Consider the following 25,165-nt stretch of genomic DNA (forward strand, 5'->3'; position numbering starts at 1 on the left):
GCTATGCCCAACAAAGATGTGCTTCCTGCATTGGAGAGAGTTCTAGAGCTCACTGGTTTAGACATTCAGATGGTTGGAGGTCTGGAAGTTCAACTCTGGGTTCTGGTTCAGGTCAGGGTCTGGTATCCAATCAAATGGGTTCTGGTCACAAGCGTTCCCCATGGGATTCATTGCCATCATTGAGACAAGATAACAGCATGAATGACTCTGGTTACAAGAGCGCCAGGGGTGACTCCCTAGAGCAGAGGTATGCTTTTTTGTAAATAATGAAAATACATTTTATTTTTTATAAGTGGAACATGTGGAACGGCATATCATTAAATAAACCATTACCCTTACACACTTATTGAAGAAGCTAATACTTTTATTGTTAAGATAACTCCGTTGTAGTCTTATGAGCTAATATCTGTCACAGAAGACAGTCCAGTGTATACGAAAATGGATAATTTTGTTTGAAAAGTTACTCCAACAAAACTTATAATATAAAAAAGTCTCTAGAAACGTATTGTAGCTCTTAATGTTAAATATAATTTAAAAGTAGATCAGACCCAGAGAGATATCTTACGAATGAGACACTAGATTAATAAATCTGACATAAAAAGAAAGTTCTAGATTTTTTTACTTGACTAGAAAGTCATAGATTCGTATTTTTGCAACCACTAGCATGGCTCTAACACAGAATAATATCCATAGCAAATCTTGGTCAACCTGTTCTGCGGGTCATTCTTAGTTAACCCGGAGAACTGTTAATAAGACTTTCTTTGCACTTTACTGAAAGACTGAAGTACTTTACGTAACCGATGCAAAAACTAGTTGCTGGACCACTTGATCCTGTTACACGGTACTGTTCTTCAATACCGCACTATAATGAGGGCGGCGGTCCATTTATAGAGGCTATATCGGCCTCGTTTCCTGTTAGCATTAGTCTACCCCTATAAAAGCTGTACAGACTGAATCATCCTCATCTTTGTAAAACCGTTGGATCTAATTGCGAATGCTAGGCCGTATTTGGGAGGAGGTTTTTACGACTTACATACAGAATATGGAACCAAAGATTCGTATGGAAAATTGTAGAATCCTTCTTTCAAACATGATTAAGAATTCTCAATTCTCTTTGCTGAGGATCCAAGTTTAAAACGAAAACATGACATCTAGCAAAATCATGGTCTTATACAGTAAAGCATATACGATAAATTTGGACCATTGAAAAATCGATCTCACATGTTAACCACAGTATGTATGAAAAAGACAAATGTATTTTCTGAAAGATAATTTTTTGGGATTTTGATTTTTTAATCCACTGGCTTCTCACCGAATTCTTGCACCTTCTTAATTCCCTTCATTAAGGACTTGACAAACCCGTCTCCATGGTATCGGATGGCCTTTTTCCACTTAATCTCGAAATCCAGCAAGTTTTCTGCTGTCTGACTCTTTTTCCTGACATTTGTCTTCAAAATTTCCCAGTATTTCCAAATCTCCTGGAGTGCAGGACGGGTTAAACATCTTTCCCATAGCCTTGGAATTGGAATCCTTTGAAAAGGTGATCGTTGAGTTTCTGTGATCTTGTTTTAGCACTTTAATGCTGTTTGTCGGTCCGATGGGGAGCAGCCTGAGCTTTGTAGGTTTTGAAACCATTCCTCCTCTTGAGTTTATGGACTAAGCTCCAATGTATTCCCTTCTTTTTGCCAACATCTCACACGGAAAGATTGAGTTGCTGCTCGAAAAACTCAAGCACTTTCTTTATCAATTTCAGGCTTTCGGCTACTTCCTCCTGAATTGTGAGGACCAGTCTTGAGTTTCTAGAAATGAATTAGAATCCTCCGATCCTCCGAACAGTAGAGTGGCTCACTTCCCGATCAATTTCACGATGTCAGCATAGCTCGCTTTTGGATCCTTGAGATAACTAATTGATTTTTTTTATTTAATTGTTATTACTTTTACAAAATCTTGAGATAGTATTAAGATGACTTATAAACTACTTGGATTATTTATTAATCAAAAACATGAAACTGGAATTTATAGGATATTTTCACTAACCATCAAGTTAGGTACACTCAAGCATCGCTTTCCCCATATATTATGTACTAGCATAATCTATAAAATTTATGTAAAAAAGTACTCTCCTTAACAAGTTCTACATACATTCTAGTTTAACATGAATTTCTTATCTTTTAGGGGTGTTTTCGATCGACAAGATAGTCTCCGTTCGGATTATCTGAGTGACCGTGACTCTCGCTATGGAATAGTTCAGCAAGCATCCATCGATAGCACCGATTCTCGCCTCTGCTACTTGACATCCTCTGAGGTAAGTGGAATTAATTGTTAATTAAACAATCACCAGACTGAATTAATTGTCCACTAAAATTAACCATCTCTGGTGTTAATAATATGGCAATTTTATAAGAAATTTCTTGGAGCATATTCAGCTAAAAAAACGAGAGTCTCAAATCAAAAGTCTATATACACTCATTCTTTAAATTTAAGTGTAATCTCTTCATGTATGACACATTCAACATATTACATGTTTACTTTGTAACACATCACCAAGTAGTGATGCAAATGGGAGGATTATAAAATGCAACCAAAATATCCTGAGGCACTAAGTCTTCCCATGATAATATAGACTTTTACACCACAAATGAGCATCTAATGATGATGTCTTAAATGCTTGAGGCTAGAGATTACCATCTGTTTTTTTCTGTTTTGTATACAAACTCATATTGCGAATTACACATTCAAAGAAGCTGCTGAATGCAGCACAGAAATCCTCCTGAACTCCTTACAAATTAAACATTGAAATTGTATTAAGTATATTTATTTAGTTGCATTTATAACAATGCAATTGATATTTGTTATTATTATATGGTTTAAACAGAAATGGCAGTATTTTGGTAAAAATGGCCAGTAAAGAAAAACAAATTTGCTTGGTGAGTAAATTTAGAAAAAAATTGGGAATAAAAGAAAATGGTTAATAATTCAAAACGGTCAGGTGAAATTCAATTTTGACAGTTATCAAATTGGGTCAGTAAAAAGGGTCTATCAAAGATTATACACATGTTTATCCCACTTTTTGACATTCAAATCGATTTAAATTAAATTGAATTAATTGTAATGCTGAAAAAAGGAGAGAAAAAGTGGGATAGATAGTATTAAAAAACCTTTGAGAAAAAATGGGATATGAATATTTTGATTTCATGAAATTTTCCTGATCCTGTTTCCTGGTGTACAGGATTTAGTCATATGAAAATTAATTCGATAGTTACGAACATTTGATAAAAGGAATATAACACTGTATTTTATTTTCTCTAGTAACGTTACAAATGACAATAAATGTTAATCCAAGTATTTATGCAAATTGAATTTCTTGATTGACTAAAATTTATTTTTTACTTACCAAATTGAACTTTTTAACTGATCAAAATCACAATCAATACTGGATTGGCATGATGACTTTCGATTCTATCGACTGTCGATTCTGAAAAATTTAAACAATAGCTGCACTTCCTGTAACTAATACAGATATATTTATCAACAAATTTAAAAATGTCACAATGAATGGCCTAATAATGCGTAGAAAGTCCACATTCACTTAATTTAACGGATATAGATTTATCGCTACTATCGATTCGAGAGTATCGAAAAGTTATTATTCCACTCCTGATCACATATAGTTTTTTTACTGACCATACATTAATTTTTTTTTTAATCGCTAAGCTTTTTATTTACTTCCAAAATGAATTCTTCCTGACGGTTTTTTTTACCAAAACACTGACCACAATTAGTTTTGTGTTATTTAAACTTACATTATCGAATAATATCCAATACATATCAGACTGTAATTTAATAATTTGTTATACGTATTGACTTACACTTTCCTTAACTTTTAAACTATATCACATCTTTCAGTATCGATTTCGTAAATTAAAAGAAAATTGGTTTTATAACGTAAAGTTTACTACTTTGTGAATAACTAGTTAACCTTTGCCGGTATGTAGATAGAAGAATTTCATTGGTATCAATATTGAGTGGATAATTGAAAAAGAGGAATTCATACATTCAAAATATAATTAGCAGAATAAGATCTATTTATAATGTTTATAGCAATTTTCCAATGTCTTAAATCTAGTAAAATTGTGATACACTTCATTTTGTCATACACACAAAGATTCTACAAAAACTGCTCACATTTTACAGGTAATGTATATATTTGTACTATATATAAGAAATGTTTAAATCTAGATTATATCTATATTATATGAAATTAATAAAATAATGTAATTAAGCATAAATTAGGGCAAGGCTGATTCTAAGACGAAATAAGGGAAGTATTTTCGAACCTCATTAATGGTTTTACTCTAACGAAAAATGAAAAGGGAAAATCTTTTTCTAAACATTTTTTTTAGTACATGACTGTTCTAAAGCGTTTCTATATAATCGACTTTTCTTTATTTTGGTGCCCCTTACGACAGTTTTCTCTGGTTCTCGTCGTGTTCTAAAACTAGGTACCAAACAGTCATAACAGGAACCAAAGTTTACGCAGAAACACATGAGAAAAGCCATATACTAACAAAAAAGTTTAGAAGAAAGGATTTCTTTTTTTAAATATAATTTTTTAAAAACCTTTAAATATTTTTTCTTTCAAAAAATATTTCTTCATAATGTGAATTTATTTTATACACCATTATAGTGTAAATTTATTCTGATATATTACGCATCACCTCAATATACCTAAAATGAAAAAAAACTATTTTCTAAGTAAAGAATTTAGGCAAATGAAAATTTCGAAATTATCTATTCACTGAGGAATGAAAATAAGAATATTATATACTCATATAAAAACTTGTACTTTATTAATAAGGCTATGTGTGCCCTGTACATTTACAGTGATTTTTTTTAAAAATTTCAAATAATTTTTCATATTTTTTTACAGTTTGGTTAGAGTGATTAATTAGAGTGAAACATTCAAAATGCTTTTGGTAAATTATTCTGATTGTTCCGACATTTTCAATGTAATCTCGACTAACTTAGTGCATAAATTAATTAACAAATTTATTGGTATGCGAGTGGGGTTTTAAAGGGCTTTCACACAAGCACTTGATGACGCTCATCCCTGAGATTGGGGCTAAATTATTCGACTGTTGAAATTTTAATGGAGTTAAATTGAGTAATTGGGTGCCTTCATCTTTGAAAGTCTGGCATTTTCCAAGAAATGTTCTTGTTTGTTTCCGTTGAGGGCGAGTGTTATCAATTCAAGAGGAAATTTTTTGGTAACAACCCCAAGTCAAGAATGTTGCTAAAAGTGCTGACGTCTCGTGAAATCATTTATTTCCCTTCATTTTTTTCCTGCCCATCCACTTGTTCTCCCACTTTGTGTTGTTTTCCTTTTTTTTCTTTTCCTTCCTTTCTAGAGATGAAAAAAGATGAGGAATATTATTTTTCTATGCAATGAAAGAAGTGTTTGAATATCACATATTTACCCTGCCATGCAGTATTCTTCCCTTTCATATCCGTCTTATCGCAATTTATGTCGTCATCCTCATGCATCCTTGGGGGTTTGCCCATTCCATGTCGATGCTGTAGCCCAATGGTGTCACTGTGTACACAAGAGGAAAATGTTGTCTCACGACAGCATCCCAACACAAAATAGATTCCATACCGCTTCCGGGGAAAATTGAAGCATAAATTATTCCATAGGAAAACTTGCAAATTTATGTCTGACGGTATACGAAAAGGAGAAAAATAACTTTTCTTCCCAGAGTAAGATACATGGAACCTATATCTCCTCAAATCCAAACACACTCGAGCTATCGTTTTACTCAATGGGATGGCTCAGCATTTACCGATGAAGATGACATGTAAGACAAAACGAAAGCATACAATAGCTCCAGAAACATCTCAAATATTAATAAATTCAAAGTGAGATGGAGGCATAAAAGTTATAAAGATAATTTTTCAAAATGACACCAGAACACCAAGGAAAACCATTTTCAATTTAACCCCTTTCACCATAAATAATGTCTTAAAGTAGTGAATATTTTCACCTGCAAATTTCCTTGAATTCAACATGTGAAATTATGAAGTGGGCGCTATGCTCCTAGGGCGTGCGTGTAAGGGTTACCTTTACTTTTTAGATTAAGCATTACTCGTATGTCATTGAATATTTTAATCCTATAACAAACCAAACATTTTAAACCTACAGAATTCTCTGATTTGGTAAAACTTCAGAAACTTAGAATTTGTAGAATTGAAAAGTCTAGCTAAATCAGAGAATACATATTAATATTATTTTATACAGAATTATTTTTTTTAATTAAATGTGATTAACACTGCAGTGAAGTCTTATAGGATGCACCTTTAACGATTTTCTCTATTCTCAGTAGTATAACCTTTTTTTTAACTTCATTTTTGATAACTTCATTGCATTTAGAAGACGTGGTCAAGAATTGTTTGCCTATGACAACCCTTAACAACTTTTAAGGACGATTGGAACAACCGTGTCCCATAAAGAAAATAATTTTTCTTTACTACCTAAAGTTATTTTTTTCCTTATATTTGTACGTAATTGCAAAGTATAAGGTTGAAGGAATCTAGGATATTTTTTGCAAGTCTCCAGTTATTTGCTATATACTAAATATATAAACTTGGCGAATTCTGATATTGAAAAATGATTTTGATTATTTTTTATACTTCTAATTTTTTTAAGCAAAATCTTTTTAGGAATAAAAACTACATTACTCATTACGTAATATTTTTTATTAGACTGAAAATTATCATTCATTGTTATTGTCAGAAAAATTACTTAAAGTTTCGGGCTATTTTTGTCCCTATTGCACGTAGAGGTAAAAAATGCACCGAATCAGACTCTGTTGAACTTTCCAAAGTTAGATGTAAAAACGTTTCACAAATTTTGTTTATTGGTTTAATTTTTATTGCTGATTTTCGGTCCGTAAAAAGTGTCTTGTCGTTAAAGAGTTAACAACCTTTAAGTTTTTCGAGAATTCATACTCGATTTTTTACGACAATTATAGCCTTTTAAACTGCAGCTCTATAAACCGTCTCGTGCACAAATTAACTTTGAAGAGAAAAAATGTTTTTGAATTTCTAAAGTCACAATAAATGGTTGATTTGAAGGTTCATGCATGAAAAATTCATCATGAAAATTCACGCACATTACTTCATTTAAGATTCGATTAAGAAGGATTTTTGATTACATCTGCCTTGTGTCTTTGAGTGTAAATCCGAAGGAGCGCCCCTCTTAAAAGTATGATATTGAGTGAATTTCCACGAGAAACTTTTAATACGTATTCTTTTAAAGCAGAACCCCCTAAAAGTCTGAAACTTCAAGTGAATTTTAGACTTAATTGCCCATTCCCTAAGTTCTGTGAGATCCATTTTCCACGAAAAACTTTTCCTAAATGTTTATCTCTTCCAAATTGTCTGAAAATTAACAACAATAATTGTCCAGAGCGTCCAGAATTTATATGGTCTCTCGTGTTAGAAAAGATGTATTATTATTTTAAAAGATATCTTTTCTCAGAAGAGAAAACATCATTTAATTTTTTGTTTATTATGTGTAATTTTGGTTATTTTTTTAGATAAAAATTCTATTGCTCGAACTTCACAGTGAGAGAGCAGTAGGGTAAGATGGGGTGATTTGGAAATATGTTTATTTTGGAATTTTGAGATCTTCTCACTTTTTCAGATGGTCAAGGAGAAAAAGGAAACCACGAAGAGGTGCAAGACTTTACATTCGAGAGTACTTCTTCGTCGTTTTTTTCTTTTACCATCAAAAACTGTTAAGAAAACCCACAGTTCCAAATTAGACATGATTCCAAATTACCCCATATTATCCTATATAATTCCTCGATTCTTGCAACTTTTAAAATATCCATTTGCCACTCCTCGGGGAACATTTTTCTCAATATAAAGTAAAGTGCCCTCAAGGCGACCGTTTCCTCAATTCGACCGGTAGAGTTATTTATTCAATTTATTTATATTTGCACTAATATTTGGCGTATGATCTAACATTAATAGGTCAATTACTCCATAAATAAATACGAATCAGTGACAATTTTATAGAAATTCACCATCAAACATTCAAATATCGACCACCGATCGATATTTGAGACATTTCAGAGAAATTATGTCACGCTGTTTGTCCGTCCGGCTGTTACCACGTCAAGAAGCCAAACAATTACAGATAGATCAGATAGAGATTTGGTAGATAAGTCGACCCTAGGACCAGTAACATGCCCCTCGTATCCCCAACATACCCCTCTTCTTCCCTACAAAAACATGTTTTTTTTTTAAGATTACTCTAAAACGCGTCATGCAATTTCTTTTCAATTTTGAATATGGTTTAAATATTACCTAGGCGGACATTTCATCCTTATACGAAAATATAAATTAATTAATCATTTCTAATAACGGGTTTTCAAGGTCAAAGGTTAGAAAAGACTCTAGAGGGCGTATTTTTATCCGAATCTTATTATATTTGAGCTCTTTGGAAAGGTCTTGGAATTACCGACAAATCTAAACCGGTTCCAATCGGTTATAAGCCGGTAATGCGAATAATAAAACGGTAAATGATGCGAAAGCACTTCAAAGTCACGAGCTCGAGCATTTCTCAAAGCATGGGACCACTTTGCCACCCCTTAACTAAATCAGAAAAAAATGGAAATAAAATATTAAAATTACACATTTTTATGAGTGCCAAGGCAAAATACACTACTTCTAGAATTCCTATATGAATCATAACAAATTTACTTTGAACTTTTCAAAAGGGTTTTCTTGGTGAGTAGAAATACAGCTCGTTTAAGGGAAAGATGTTTGCGAGTGAAATTGTTGGAAATATAAATAGTGAATCATGCAGAAATGTTCAAACTCCATTAAAACACTGTGATTGCGTTTTATTCTTAGAAGCTTCTCTGCAGAATCCAATATATTACTCTTGTCAAAAGAGGAAGTCGGATGGAGCATTTACCTTGTTCTCATTTTGTGATTTATCCCCTTTGAGTTACCTCACATGAGCAAGTATGAAATTCTATCTGGAATATTGTTGAAATTAAGTTTGTTCTCAGAATATGGTGCATTAATTTCATTTTTATCTAAATCAAATTTTAATTTAACGTTTATGCCTCTGGCAGACCTTTTAGATCAGAAAAATTTCATGTAATCAAAATTTACGTAATTTTTCCTTAAATGTATTAGACATAACTAATACTAAACATTCCTGGTAAGATCTAAATTGAAAAATGTGCGACAATTTTGGACAGGCATACATAATACGTTTCAGAATGAAAAAGATGGAAATTTTTATGTCTTAAAATTTTCTTAAACTACAAATTGTGCCGAAGTCATTATTATCCAAGCTTAAGTATTTTTATCCCCATTATCTTGTAAAGTAACTTCTTAAGAAAATTTGAAAATCTTTATGGGTTTCTGTAAACAACATAAATTGTATAATAAATTTTTTATTATATGGTGATGAATATAAAAATATTTGAGCAAAAAAAAATTGGACAGTGAATATTTTCAAAATGTCAATAAGACAATTGATTTACCAATTTACAAAAAAAAAACTCTATCCTGTTTTAAGGCTAAATTTTATAAAGGCTATACTATTTTTCTCATATCATTCTTTACTATATTTAAATAATTTCTTCATAGCTGACATTCCAACATAATCTATTTTTTATGTTTAAAGATGGGGGACTCTTTAAAAATTAGAGTTCCTGTTAAGCTCAAAAAACTATGTGCCTTTCAACATTCTACCTTCATAAATAAGTAAAATTTTATATAATGTTGTATTTTGAATAATTCTTCAAAAGTATCCACTTCAGGGAACTTTCTCTATTGTCTAAAATTATATAAAGAATATATTTACCTTTCGGAGATTGAAAAGAACTTTTGTCTCATGAAACTTCTATAAAGTACAATAAAAACTTTATAGTTATGCAAGGCAAGGACCCAATTAAAATTTTTTTGTCATAACAAGAAATGGTAAAACGTCCCAGATTGCAGAATACTTAAACTCATGAGACTACCTCTACGTGAATAATTCTTTTTTTTTTCAATTCAATTTATTTTCATCTTATTTCGTCCTTTTATCTGCCTTCCCATGTGTCCATCGCCATCTTAGCGTTAATTCCAGCCTCCAGAACTAAACGATGGAAATGTCCATTCGCAGGCTGTATATTATTTGTTACAATATCATTGTTACATTTGCATTGCGAATAGGCCAGAGAGAATTGAGAAAGGGAGAAAGACCACTTCCGAGCCAAAGGCTACAAAAACTACAAAAAATGCAATGTCCACTAGCTATCCAATCTAATCGCTACACAACTGGGTTAAAAAAAAAAAACAAAAACAAAAAAGTAGTCAGGAGTGAGACCATATAAAAAGTTTAGAAAGTCGAAAAAAAGTCGAAAGAAAAACAATACTTTAAAAAAAACACTATAATAAACAATAATAACAATAATGCTGCCGCAAGATACCATATAGAAACTAAACCTTTCCCGCAAAGGGGTCAAAGTATTCTCATTATTATTTTTTCTTATACAGGGATGAGGTTGTCAGTTGTATGCCTACAGATTTGCTGGTTTATCAGTATATAAATTAAAGTATTTCCATTCTGCAAAGGTCTATTATACTAAGAATAGATATTAACTCTCTTATGTTTCGTAGTTTCTGTCTACTTTTGATGTAGGGGGAGGTAGGGCTACTTTGAGCTGTGGGGCTTTATTCGATTTTTTTTCGCATATTTAGAAAAGGAAACTGGGTTTTAACATGATATAGGATAGACAAAACAATTGTGGATCTAAATAAAATAATTGTAAGGACCAGCTTCATTAAGAAATAGACGATAATATTAGATATAAATGTAGCCCCACAACTTAAAAGTATCCCCACCTCCCGGTGTCTATATTTTGGAAATCTCGCAGAAGTTGATACAGCTGCGACTTTTATCGATGATTTTTCTTAACGTGCACTTAAAATAAAATTTATTTAAAATGCATAGAATTAATACGATTTTTAAACACAAATAAAACACACGATTAACAGGTTCTAACGTAATTGCAACAGAAACAGTAATGAGAAAGGGAAGCGACGTTTTATATAAATTTCCTTTTAAAGGATCCATAAAATTCAATTCAATTTATCCTATCTTTAGGAGCATACAGTTCAGAAAGAGTGTACTACATGGTGAGCCATTCAGGCTGTTTACAGTAATATAGTGTGGAAACTAATAGAGTAAATCATGATAATTAATGATATCTCGATTTGAAATTTAAAATGAGATGTAAGACCAAGACAAATCCATCCAATTCTATACGGCAAAGAGCAAAAAATTAAAGTTATTAGTGAATGAAAGCATTAATCATATGTTGGTTATAAAATATACATTTTAAGGAGTTTAAACATTAAACCTCGTTTAGAGAATGGTATGGATGTAATTAGCGTATTTAGATAAATGTTCGAATATAACTCAAAAACCCATAAATATGAAAATAGCATAGTAATTGTATTCTATATAACGGTATTATCATACTTGCACATCAACATTTGAATGCGATTCACATAAATTATCTCTAATGTGCGTTCAAATGTGTGATTTGTGTCTTCTGATCAAATTAATATTTAGAATTTAACCTATTCATTTATAGGCTCTCTTTGCTTAAAATGAATCAAATCAGAAATATTATTTCACATTAAAAAATTAATGTGATTTCCATTAATTTTTTATGTTAATACTATAAGTCAATTTATGTAAACCACATTTTACGGGACAAGTCTACCTTTTACTATTCGAACTGCACAGATAAAGCAAATCCCTAGCTTTTTTCACTCCTAAAATTTCCACTTTCCCCAGAGACAACTTTTTTTCAACATAACCTTCGGGTTTCAGACGATTTCTGAAGAATGTCACCACGCTATTTGTCCGTATTTCCGTCTCTCCATTCATACGTTAGCACTATTACAGGCGAAACATTATAGATAGAGACTTGAAACTTGCGAGAAACTGCCCTTTTTTGCAGACACAGGTGACCAAAGGACCGTTAACATGGTTAACATGCCTCGCATTTTCCCCCTACCCTCCTTTTTCCCTACAATACCATGTTTTTGTGATTTCTCAATAACGCATTGTGCGATTTTTTTTATTTTTATATTAACAAACGTTTAAGAGATTACGTAGGCGATCATTTCATCTTTAATCCTTAAAAGATTGGCCGAAAATTGGGGATCAGAAAAAATCACCGTTTCTGATGTTTTAGAACAAAATATTATATAACTTTAGATGGCCGCATGAAAAATTTTCATTTTGGGTCACCGGTGACCCAATCGTTCTTAAATTGTTAAACAAAATCGTTGAATTACAGCATTTAACGTTTATTTAAAAGTCAAAGGTAAGAAAACTCTGGAGAACTTATTTTTCAACCAAAAAATAGTATCATTTTTATATACGTTAAAGAGGTCTCAGATTTTCTGATGAGATTGAACCGATAATCTATTTTTAACAGAAATTCAATTGTATTTTCACTATGCTATTTTATGCGATCTCGTGAATTGTTTATAAATTTGTTCATATAGGTTTTGAATCGATGAACAATAATACGAAAGTATTTTGAGGTGTAGCATCTAAGTCATGATTTCGAGCATTTCGGAAAGCATGAGATGCTTTGCCACCACTTTTATCAACTATACATAGATCAAGCTTTAAATATTACATGTATTCATACAGTAGCAGCCAAAATAATAGAATCTAAGTTTCTTAACTTTTGTGAATTTTTTTTCTAGTAGGGGAAAGCGCGCTACCTTCGGACCACTCAAGCTTCGGACAATTCAATTTTTTCTTTATGTTCCTTATGAATTTCACCCATATCTCTTTTTTCAAAATTTGAGGCATTGGACTAGCTATTAAAATATATAATATTATAATGGGCCAAATGACGGATTACTATATTCCTAGATAGTAGGTAAACATTTTTGTGTCCCATAGTAGTGCAATCAAAGTGAATAAAAGTACGAATAAAGACGTCGTACCCTTGCATCTTGATATTCTCGGGACTGAAAATCATTTAAATCCTACATTTTCATTCCTCAGCATCAAATCGTATCATTCCTGGGTGCACTTTTATTTGGTTTGTTTGCACTACTATGAGACACGAAAATCTGTACCTACTATCTAGTAGGATTACTATTCTACTATAGTAATCCGTGGCCAAATTTATTTAGAAACACATTGAAAAAAATGAAATGTTTGACGCATAAATCGTCCGAAGGTAACGCGCTTTCCCCTAGATTTAAAAAAATTTAATTTAGAAATGTTTATGTAATTGCCTTAAGTCAAAAAAGTACAGTACTTCTGCAAAAGGTTTGTATTTTGACTCAGAATGCGTCAATAGTAATGTTCTGATGGACAAAAAAAGAATCACTTTCATTTATAGTCATTTACTGAAATTCATTCTATTTTTTTTGTCCAAGCAGAACATCATTATTAACACATTCTTGGTAACATACAAACTTTTTGCGACCAGTACTGACTTGAGTACTGTACTTTTTCGACGGAAGGCAATTAAACATTTCTAAATTAATTTTTTTAAACATACTAGAAAAAAGTTCACGAAATTTAAAAAAAACTCAATTTTTTAGAAGTGATTCTATTATTTTGGCCGCGACTGTACATAGAAAGACATACATTAGGTAAAAGTACAAATTGTACAAGGTGTCGTATTGACTTTATTTTAAGATTATAACTCAGTTGATTTAACTGTTTGACATCTAAATCTCATAACCAACGGTCAAATAGATGAACAAATATCGTAACTCTGTTTTTCACAAAACTACAAATTGGAAAAATTTATGGCAAAATTTTACTTCTAGGACGTAATATTAAGGGATTCTATATATCGCTCTCTCGCTTTTTCTCCCTGTAGAGTTCCAGCAATAAGAAACTTTTTTGCTATCAAATGTGACTTTTGGTATATTTTCTCGTCTTTTAAGTCTCACCATCCTTTCACAAAATGTTATGCCACAAAGAAAAAGTAAATGTGGAAAATAAAAACAAAAAGAAAAACAGATATAAAGACACGAAAAGCTTTTGCAAACAACTCCCAATGAAGTTGAACTTGTGCTCTTTTACGCAGACTTTTCTTGTTCTCTGTACCGTAAAAGGTTAACTCCAAAAAATGTTTATGACTTCTTTTGGACCAAAATACTCGTTTCATGTCTCTCTGAAATTCTTTTTGCCCAACTTCTTCGTCTGCGGAGAGTTTTGCCAAGAGATTTGGCATGAGATTGTACATAGAACCTTTTTCTGCCCCTCGTGTCTGATGAAAATGTTATGAGATGCAGTGATGTATGAGCTTTTGTGCATTTGATGTGTGGCGCTGTGATTTCAATAGTGGCCCGAATGAGATGAAAATGGGCAAAAAGACTATAAATTATGACATGGAAAGCAATCAAATGAATTTCACTCTGGCAGGGAGCTGCTTTGGAGATGATAAAACTTTTTCTCCATCCTATGAGAGAGACCTTTCATCGAGCTATCGTGTGGCACATTGCTGGCTTTCATATCACTATTTCCTGGCTAGCATATTCTGCACACGTCACTCCCGTCATATACCTCAAAGTTAGGGATGTATGTATCTCTCTGCAGGATTACACCAAGTTTACCACATTCAGAAAAGAAAAAAAAGGTTGGTCAATGATAAATAAACAATCGAATCTGAAATGTTGAGTTAATATTTGAGACACGCTTAACAAAAGTTTCTTAAGATTCTTTTAGCAACTATTGGTAAATTTTGATAAATATGGTTACGAATATAAAAGCCAAAAGTTCTATATACTTTATTCTAAAAAAAAAAGTGGTTTACGGTAATTTGAAAATCTCTTAAAATACTGCATTACGCTAAATAATTAAATTTATTATTATTCACGAAACACGTATCTAATTTTCTGAAGGAACTAAAATGAAAATTCAGCACATTATAGAATTTGTACTAAGTATGACAAGTCTTGTCAAAGATAAGAAACTTTACTCAACTCGCCTGATTTAACCTCAATTGTGTAATTATGAAACTCATCTTGTTTTACTCTATTTTATCACAATTTTCTTTTACTCCAAATCTACGAAGAGAACAATATATAATTCCTTGGTTTTTAACACTATTCGGAGTCCATGAAATTTCGCATGTGAGCTGATTTTTTAAGATAAAGAATCAAATAGAGTTTATTTTATTATCTATTTAGTTTAGTTAGAGCGTCGCAAAGTTTTCTCGACTTGATCCTTTTACTCTTAAAATTTAACTTACAGTCGAATCTGCACGTATTCCGAATTACATTTTAGGACAGTCTGTTTTTAGGACATAAGTCGAAACAGTTGAAGATAATATCTTGGGATCATTGGGATACTCCTCTTAAGTAAGATCATTTAAAACAGCGTTTTGATACATATCAAAGACGAGATTTGCGATTTTTTTCTTTTTCGGATATGTTTTGGAGTGGTTAATCCAACATTTGGTTCATATTCTTTGAAAATTAATAATAAATTATTCCTCTTAACGATTAGTATAGAATAGAATAGAATAGAATAGATTGGAACTTATTTTATCTCTTTCTTTTAACCCTCCGTTCGGCCATCGCCGTCTTAGCGTCGAGATCAACCTCCAGAACAAAACGATGGAGAAGCCCCTTCTCATGTTAAATGTTTTGTACCTCAGCATTGCAGGGTTACCAGCCGAGGAGGCTGGTATGCCCAGAGAGAAAGAGAGAGACCCAAGGAAAATCGAGCCACAATAGCAATTTGATTCCCTATTACTTTAGGTTTATAAAGGCAAAAAACAAACGAGCAGTAAAAAATTCAAAATGGGCAGTAAAAAATTAAAAATGAGCAATAAAATATCTGATTATGGTCAGTAAAAACCTTAAATCTTTACAAAAATGGGTCTATTTTATATATTTAACATTTAAAATAGTTCACGTCAGGTTATAAAGAACTGTAGAGAGCGTATTTTTCAATCGTTTGGGAATACTATGAATAAAGTTGAAATATCTTGAAAAACTAGACAAATCTGGCTGTACAAATAATTTAGTTCTAAAATTCAATTGGAATATTGATAATGATTTTCCGTTTCTCACACGATTTTCAATGCTCTATTTAATAAAGATAAAATGACAAACGGGTAATAAAAACTAAATTTGATCTGTAATGCTTAAGGCACAACTTTTAGGTGAGGAAAATTGCTTGATAACAAAACTTGCATCCCTTTATTACTCAAATGTGCTTATATTTATTCAAACTTTTACGTATTCCTAGTTCATCCGTTGTTAGTCAAAGGATTGTCTTCTTTTCAAAACCAAATGGATTTAATTTTCATAAAAGCTTTCGACCAATAATTTTCAATTGGATAATTTTTACAGCCTCTCCTACTTATTCACTTAAAATCTTCTAAATAATTTGGAATCGTCTTTCGTTCGCTTAACACTCCACGTATCTATTAAAATTTTTAATTTTTTTGTGAAAATGGGAATTTCTTGAATATTTTTTTAATAAATTTGAATTTTATTTGCTTTTTCTTTCTCTTTATATGCTTGGAGGATTTTAATTGACACAAAACCACTGAAGGAAGCATAGAAAAATCTGGCCAGTGAAGCATTAAATATTAGTAAAAAACCAAAATATCTACAAAAATTTTTCTATTTTATATAATTAACATCTAAGATGATTGTAGCAGTAAAGAAAAGCCTCTTTTTTCTCTTTCTCAAAATTTGTACGAAAATCATAGTGCTTTTTATTCTTAATTAATTGCTGAGCAAATTTCATTTTTAGTTTACAAAATTATTTTTTTTACTCTTTTTCGTACTGCCTTTAATAAAATAAACGACTATTTCCCTCGAAACAAATAATGTCTGTTGGAAGAAATCAGATGATTTCATCAGTTATGAGCGCGACTTTCAAAAATATAAAATTAAAAAAAAAAAGTTTTTCAAAAAAAATCATCTGCTGTCTGAAAGTGACCCACTCTTCCCTAACCTACTTTTTGGAATATAATAGACAGCATTGCGCAAAGCTAGAATACTTTACCATCCTTTTCACTGTGTAATGAATTTTTATTTGCAGAGCTTGAGTTATCGAAATAATAACATTTTAGGGGTTTTGAAAATTATTCAAAGAAAATGTGGTACGAAATATGATTATTGATATTTCAGTAAATTCAATTCTTCTATGACGAATTTTTAACAGTGTTGTAAGAGGAAGAAAAAATTCACAGCGAATGTACATCTACACATTTTCACTCTCTCATTTTCTCTTGTTCTCTGCCTTTTTTTCTATCAACTTATTCTTAGTCTTAGCAAGGTTTCAAGTTTTCCCCTTATGTCTTATGCAACGATCCTGAACTATAAACGAACTATTTAGATTCAGCAGTTGATACCCAGCCGATGATGATGGTGATGATGACGGAACGAGGAGGATTTTGAGGGAATGATGGGCCCTGAAGGGTGTGGAATGTGTGAGCAACAGCAGCTTAATCAAATTATGTTCAATACACATCAGATTGCGCTACCAATCTCCCCGTTATTTGATTATTTTCTCATTTTTCGAGCGGCAACATCTCTATTTCCCGTGCGCGTAGAATCTGTGTATATGCTCAAAAAGCTCCCGGAGAGGCAAAAGCACTGCGAGAGAGAGAGAAAGCTTTTGGTATTTTGGGGGATGCTGGGGCGAGATGGGTTGTAAATGTGTGTGTCTGTGTGTATAGATGAGGTGACTGCTATAGATGGTGGTTGGTATGAAACTGGAGCGGTAGCCTAGCAACAGACCCTATTCGATCGATCCTGGAGTTGCAGTATATGGAAAATGCCACCCATTTTCAATTCCCGCAGCCTTCGCTGGTGAAGTGGTGAATATTCTACAGCTTTGGTGTCTATCAGGCCTTCTGGAAGACACCACATTGTCGATATGCTCCCACCCAGCAAGATGAATACGGATACCATCGGAAATCGTGTATAGTGGAAATGGTGGATTTTACAGCTCCTTTCCCATCTTACTCATACTATTGGTTACATCCCTCCTGGCCCCATTTGCAGTCTCAGAGGCGCCTTGACAGTGTTATTATTCCCCATAGTAGCATACCCTCTCGCCAACGGATGTACACATCCTCTCTCTCATGGATCTATGTACGTCTTGTGTTGTAACATGGGCCTTTGTATGTGTCTACTGCAACAAACTGCATCGTTCAGGAATTCCTCCATGTCATTCTTCACCATTTCAAAGCCATACCCCAAACCACATGAAAAATTTCTCAAGTTATATCCACTCCAATTCTGTGACAAATTTCACTTTGAAAATCCCTACTTTCCTTCTGCACTACAGGTACTTAAAAGATGTTGGTCCCCCCTTTATTGTATTTTCATTTCATTTTAATCCCCTCAAACCCAAACAAAAACCTCACCTTGTGGCGCGCGAATTATTCTCAACTGTGCCAAGAGGACTATTGTGAGGGATCCCTTTCACCTCCTGAGTACCCAAGCGCTTTTCAAACCCTCAACACGCAAAAAGTCTTTTAACCCAACTGCCTCAGCCCCCCCCCCCCTACGCATTTCCTTATTCAAGTTCCCAATCCCATCGTGTTGGAGGTTATTCAGTCGATTGGCCTGTGTAAATGTGCGCCCCAGAATTTTTGTTTAAACCTCTAAATACACCCTAATTTCAGATTACCCCGGAAGATATATATTAAAGTCTGAGTGTATTGAAGAATTGGTCACGTCTTTCGATTTTCTTGATTGGGCAAGATTGTGAAGGAGTGAGGGGGCTAATAAAATGTGCCCGCGCCATAATGATTCCAATATGTGGCTGGTCTTATCAAAAATCAATGACACCCCAGCTTAATGTCTGAATAAAAATCACTTAATTTTCTTCTTTTTTTTTTGAGGGGTTGGTCGAGATTACCAAAGGGCAAAGATGAAGGTTTAAAGTCCTCTCTGTGAGGAAATTCAATAAAATCAAGATGCTTTCGGTATTTTCTTTTCAAGCCGATTTTGGGTATAATTAGATTGGGATTATTGGGCTTTTACTGCTCATTCAGACAGATAAAATCATTTTTTTTTTTCAAGAATTCATTGAAATGATTTCCCTGTTACTAGTTAAAACTGTTGTGTATTTCTACAATTCAAAAGAATTATTAATATGAAAAACTGTATTCTTAGAAGGTTATTTATTGTAATACAAAATTTTAATTTTAGCAGGGGAGACTGGGGCAAAAAGTCACAATTAGATAATTTGAAAACTCAATATCTTCCAAGATAAAAGAGATAGCAGCTTAATTGCATAGACCTTCTTCAAAGTCGTAAGTTTCTTAGAATTCGAACAAGGATTTCAGAAAATAAAAATTATTGAAATTTTTAGCCCTACTCTTAAAATGTTTTCCTTACAGCAGATATCAATTTTGACCTACTTATTTTCCAAAATTGATGAACTGGTAAATATTACCTAAACGATTTGGACTCTTTGAATACGAAACCACTATCTATTTTAGAATTTTACAAAGATTCTTTTCTCCAGAAATCCTTTTATTAAAAATGACCACTTGGGGTAAAAAGTAACAAAAGGTATAGAGCAAAAAGTAACAAAAAAGCGAAGCAATTTCTGATGTCTCACGGCGAAAGGAAACGTCATTTCCATGTCTCGCCGCTTTTTGGTCAAACTATTAGCAGTCTCTTGTATGTTTTTTTTTCTAAAATAGCTTGAAAAGCACTTTTCTCGTTCAGATAGAGAAAACTGTGTTTTAAAAAGGTGTAGAGGAATAAATTTTCTATAAAAATATGTCACCTAGTTATTTTTTTCAAATTTACGAAAGCCCGTAATAAAGCAAATCAAAATACGATAATATCCCATGCCTGGTACTATTTGCCCCAGCATTTTTGAGAATGGTCACAAAATTACCTTTTAGAAAACAGCTCGATAAATGTATTTCCTGGCGTCTACACACTTAGTAGAAATTTGTTTTAAAAATGCCTTTTTTTAAAAATTCTGACGTTTCTGCCTACAAGCATAGGGGAAATTTTCTTTAAAAAGGCATTTTTTAAAAAAAAAAATTTACGCCAACAATAGAGGAAAATGACTTTCACAAAGTTGTAGAGCAGTAAATTTCCTATAAAACTGTACTAATTAGAAATTTCTGGGGCGCTAGGGTAGTTTGTAAAAAAATAAAATATCCGTTTTGTGACTTTTTGCCCCAGTCTCCTCTATACAATATTTTACAAATACTATGTAATACTGAAATATATTCTTTCGAGGAAAAAAGACTTAGCATTGGTTACCTAAATCGTAAATAGTACTTACAATATCAAGGCCCGTATGCAATGTATCAGTATCAAATTTCAGTATGTATTCGGGACTTGAATTTTTATGGAACATTGGGCATTAAAAAATTTATCTTAAAATAATTATAACCCCTGAACTTATTGTCAAAATTTAATAATCGGAAATGCAAGTCAAAGTTCATGCGAATTACAATAACTTTAACACCATGATTAGTTTAATTTTACTCATTTAAAGCACGCAAAATAAATTATCAGTTCAGTATCAAACTCTACAAATTCTAGTTTTATATCTTTTCCAATTCGTTAATACTACTTTTTTTTAAATAAAACAGTTTTATAATAAAATATAAAAAATTTCTACGTTTGTTTGTGAAGTTTTAAAGCACATAATGTATGTCAATTAGCCAAAACTTTGAATGAAAAACGGTAGTAATATCTATGAATATCTGGTACGAAATTTCGAATACAAGATTTTGTTCTGGGAAAAGATGATCCAACTCTGTCCTATACTTTTCTACGCGCGTCACAGTTTTTAAAGCTCCCGTTGCACAACGATGAATAGATACAAAGTTTCCCGTATACGATTAATCTCAATTTTCTCAACTATTCACGTCCCCTCGAGTCCGTGATCCACATTTGCAATTTCACGGGATTCTGGATAATGTAATGCTACTGCTGGAAGGGGTATTCACAACGAGGGAATAGAGCAATTGCTGTTGTTTAAAGGGTGCGATGACAAATGACACCCCTTTCACCCACACATTTCCGTCACATTTCGCACCTCAATTTTCCAAAAGCTTTCATCCACCAAATTTAGTCTCACCCATTCAATGATGGGGAAAATTTTTTGGTGAGCTTTTTGGTTCCCAGAAAGAGGTAAAAAAAACAGACAGTACGAATCTCTTTTATGAATTGACAGAGGAGATATCTTTCTACTGGATTTCACATTGATTTAATTTCTCGAAAGCACAGAAAGTTTTTGCAGACGTGGTGCTTTTGCGAAAATTCCCTGCTTTTCAGCACTTTTGCACCAACAAACTGAACGAACCAGAATGGTGGGAAAACATTTGCTCATTTATCGATAAATTGAAGGCATGAGTTTCGAAACTCTTCCCCCAACTTATTAAAAATAATTATTTACCGAATCTGCTGTAGATTTCAGCAATGAAATACTGAAAGCGAAAAAATTAACGACAAGCCTAAAAAAGCTTATAGTAGCTCAGATTCTTTTGAAACGATTTCAGGACACTTATGGTACAAAATGTTTAAGAATCCGTTGGTAAATTAAATTTTAGAGACAAAGAATAGCGCAGAACAAAGTAATCTCGACAAAAAAATCTCATAAAATTGTCTATAGACAATTAACTGAGATTCTTTACAATCTCAGCTTTTTCTGTTAGTAATGCAGATAATTTATCCGCATATTTAAACATCCAACAGAATTTGCACACATTTCGAGTTGCAAATATTTCAAGTTTGCTAGAAAACAATTTGAGGAACTATAATCTTATGCGGACTTATTACTGATTCCCTTATATAAAATAGTTAAAAAATAGAAAACCAACAAAGTAAAACGAAAGAAATATTTATAGGGGAAAGTACTCTCCCTTCATACGTTCATGCTTTCGAATAATGTGAATTTTCTTTTAGTTTTCCTAAGAGACTTAGGGGAAACTGGGGCACCACCAAACACGGGGTAGCACCAAACACTGCAATTTTTAATAGGATATTCGACTTCAGAGGACAAGACTTATAGAATTTTTTAGGCATTATAAGGATGCTTGTCCACTGAAGAAATGGTCGAGATAGTCCAAGTAGTTTAGAAATAAAAGTTAGTGTTTGGTGCTACCCCGTGTTTGGTGGTACCCCAGATTCCCCTACAATTTCTACTAAATATCGTCAAACCATACAACTTTGTGACACTTTTTCAAGTTCTTCTTGAATATTTCCCAAATTAGTTGAGATATTTGAATGACATTTTTATCCAACATAACTACACATCTCTAGAATATAGCCCCATGGTAGAAAAAAATCCAGGTATCTTTGGACAAGGGGGAAAATTTATTGTATGTAGTCCAAAGTTGTACACAAAAATTAAGCAACTTTGTGCCACCCTTTTTTTTTTCGGGAAAAAACGTTGTTCCACTTGTCCAATCTCACTATTTGAGCTTCGAATCATCAATCTATAAGTATTCACGATTAACCAGTACATATAAGATGTTTCATTTTCATTTTCTTTTAAATTTAATTCAATATATTATTGTTTAAAAATTATTTTTTATAAGCCGATTCAAGGAACATCGAGAGACTAGTGTGACCCATCGTTTCTATATTGCGACAGACCTGCCTTGGTTGGATCAGTTGCAGTGAATGTGTATTTGTATCGACAGATCTCTTTATGCCGAACTCGTTTCTGTACCAGCCTCTCTTGTTTAGGCGGCTCATTGTCAATGCATTAGAGGCATTACTTTTCCATCCATTCACTGGACTAATTCAGTACAACTGCTGAAAAATCTGCAGCTGTCGAGTTTCGAACCCGAGACCTCACAGTCATAGAGCCACCACTCTACCAACTGATCCACTGAGGCTAAAAAGACTTGCAATCTTGGGCACTTTGAGGACTGTAAATTTGAATTTTCTTCAAAAACAGTTTCTTTTTCAAATTTCTCCTAGTGTCCTATCGTGTAGAGACCTTAAGTCCTTAGCGTAAAAAACTTTCTAAGTAAATCTTAAAAGATTTAATCATCTGATTGTAGTGCTACAGTAGACTCTCTCTCAATTGGGTATTTGGGACAAAATGTCATTCGATTTATCGAGAAATCTGAGCGTCAAAGTCATAGTAAATTCCATAAAAAGCGCTGAATTAAGGTAAAGTGGCCTCAAGTCGACCGGTTCACTAATATTTGGCGTATGATCTAACATTAATAGGTCAATTATTCCATAAATAAATACGAATCAGTGATAATTTTATAAAAATTCACCACTAAAACATTCAAATATTGACCACCGGTCAAGTCGAGGAACCGGTCGACTCGGGAGCACTTTACCTTATAAAGAATCTCGATAAAATAAGAGGAACTACAGCGAATTTGAGCAAATTGGTTTCATAAATTAAACGTGAAATTGTCAACAAAATTTTTCGCCCGATTTAAAAAGAGGCGATTGAGCTCCTGTAATTGCATTTGCTGTGTATCTACATTAGTTGCAAATGCCACGCAGCGCTGGGTCGTTTACAACAAATGCAGTACAAACTAAGTACAGCTGACATAATTGCTAATCCAGCCGAAAAAATATCAAAATATACTCCTACAGAATTTGAGACCGATCAAAAAAGGTAGAATTTCACCTCGAAGTACAATATCTGAGGCTGTAAAGAATCTCAGATAATTTACAAAATTAAGCTATTTCTAACCATATAATGTCCTTCAAATTCTCATAAAATCTTTGATATAATTTGAAATAATATAAAACTTTGAGATGTGATTATTGGAAAAGCTATAAACATTTGTTATTAATATGAAGGCGACATTCTGCTCTTATAGCTGCATATCTTTTATTTTATGCCCACATAAAAGGATTTTGTTATTCCGGAGAAATTCTATAGATCATTCCTTTAACTGGTGTCACAAATCATCTGTCTTCATTACTGGTCGAAGAGATCAGTAAAGTTATTTTATCTTATTGAGTAACATTTTATTGTTTCGCAAGAAAATGAGAAAGAAATTCATTAAGAAAATTATATCAAGGTTCAAAGGACAATTTTATGGCTTAATAGACTATATACTATATATTTATATACATAAATGAAATTGAGTTTGAGAATTATTTGACACTTTGCTCGAATTTACAAGAAAGTTTATTTTTCTACGAAGTTCTTAAAAAAAGCAACGTTTGGACTATTGGCTAACGCCAAAATCATACATCCCATAAACTCAATACAATTAACTATTGCCTTTTTTTGTGCGCTCCACAGCTTTCGTTGAGGGTAGTTTAGGTCGGGTGCGAGAGTGTGGAAAATTGCTGTTTGGGGCGCATATGAGATTTTCGTCTCATGCGCTGTTAGTAAAAGCTCGACACAGGAAATGGGTGACTATCGGAAAGGAAAGAGGGGAACGACGAGAGAGAGAGAGAGGGAGTTTAAGAGAAAATCAGTTAAGGAGAGAGTAAAAAGCTCCTCTGTTGGGGCGTTCAGCAATTTTAGGGTTGTTCAGTTGAAGACTAAACGCCGAGCGGTTCGAGTGGGCAACACTTTTGGCCCCCGTGAGTGGCTCGCGAGAGAGCTTTTCAGTTGTTGTGTGTGACCCAACACTTGTACCACTCTTCAGGCATTCTTTCACCAAGCAATATTGCACCACTTTTTCATAGTACCCTCAAACGCCCAGGACATCACATAATCACGCACTAACAGCTAGAGAGGCTCTGAATCACGGACAAAAGGCCCTAAAGCATTTTTTTTCTTTAATTTCAATTTCTCTTGGAATCAAGTGTATTTGTGTGTGGGGAGGAAAGCTCTCTTGGAATAGTGAGGATTTTTCCTTTGCTGAATTCGGCGGGCGGGGGCTCGAAAAGTGCGCCCCAAAGTGTATTGCTTCCAAAAGCAAATGCAGATAAGCTACAAGAGTTGTTAATTGAAGTGGTCGAAAAAGGATCTTTCATATAAATTGGATTTGTCCCAATTTGGTCTCTCATCCAATTGGATAAAGACCGACCCCAATTTTGGCGAATTTATATGTGAAGTGTTTTTGCGAGGGAATAATTGCGCAATAAAATTGATACTTTTTATGTAACTGTGAGTGGTGGTCAAATGGTCATTTGACTCCCACCGTGGGAAAGAGTTATT

At 33.1% G+C, this 25,165-nt stretch overlaps 1 protein-coding gene and 1 long non-coding RNA gene across 2 annotated transcripts in view; one reads left to right on the forward strand and one right to left on the reverse strand.

Moving 5' to 3' along the window:
* Positions 1-25,165, forward strand: part of LOC129801225 (protein still life, isoform SIF type 1-like) — a 114,473-nt gene that overhangs the window by 34,565 nt on the left and 54,743 nt on the right. The window contains exons 11-12 of the mRNA XM_055846060.1: positions 2-247; positions 2,176-2,305. Of these exons, the coding sequence (XP_055702035.1) occupies positions 2-247; positions 2,176-2,305 (376 nt within the window). The remainder of the gene's footprint in view (position 1; positions 248-2,175; positions 2,306-25,165) is intronic.
* On the reverse strand, positions 4,994-6,096 carry LOC129801244 (uncharacterized). The gene is made up of 3 exons (XR_008751681.1): positions 5,657-6,096; positions 5,478-5,593; positions 4,994-5,404 (listed from the first exon to the last, which is right to left on the reverse strand). It is a non-coding gene; the product is annotated as an uncharacterized LOC129801244 (long non-coding RNA).

This window comes from Phlebotomus papatasi, chromosome 2 (assembly GCF_024763615.1).
Source record: "Phlebotomus papatasi isolate M1 chromosome 2, Ppap_2.1, whole genome shotgun sequence".
In the NCBI taxonomy this organism is placed as follows: domain Eukaryota; kingdom Metazoa; phylum Arthropoda; class Insecta; order Diptera; family Psychodidae; genus Phlebotomus; species Phlebotomus papatasi.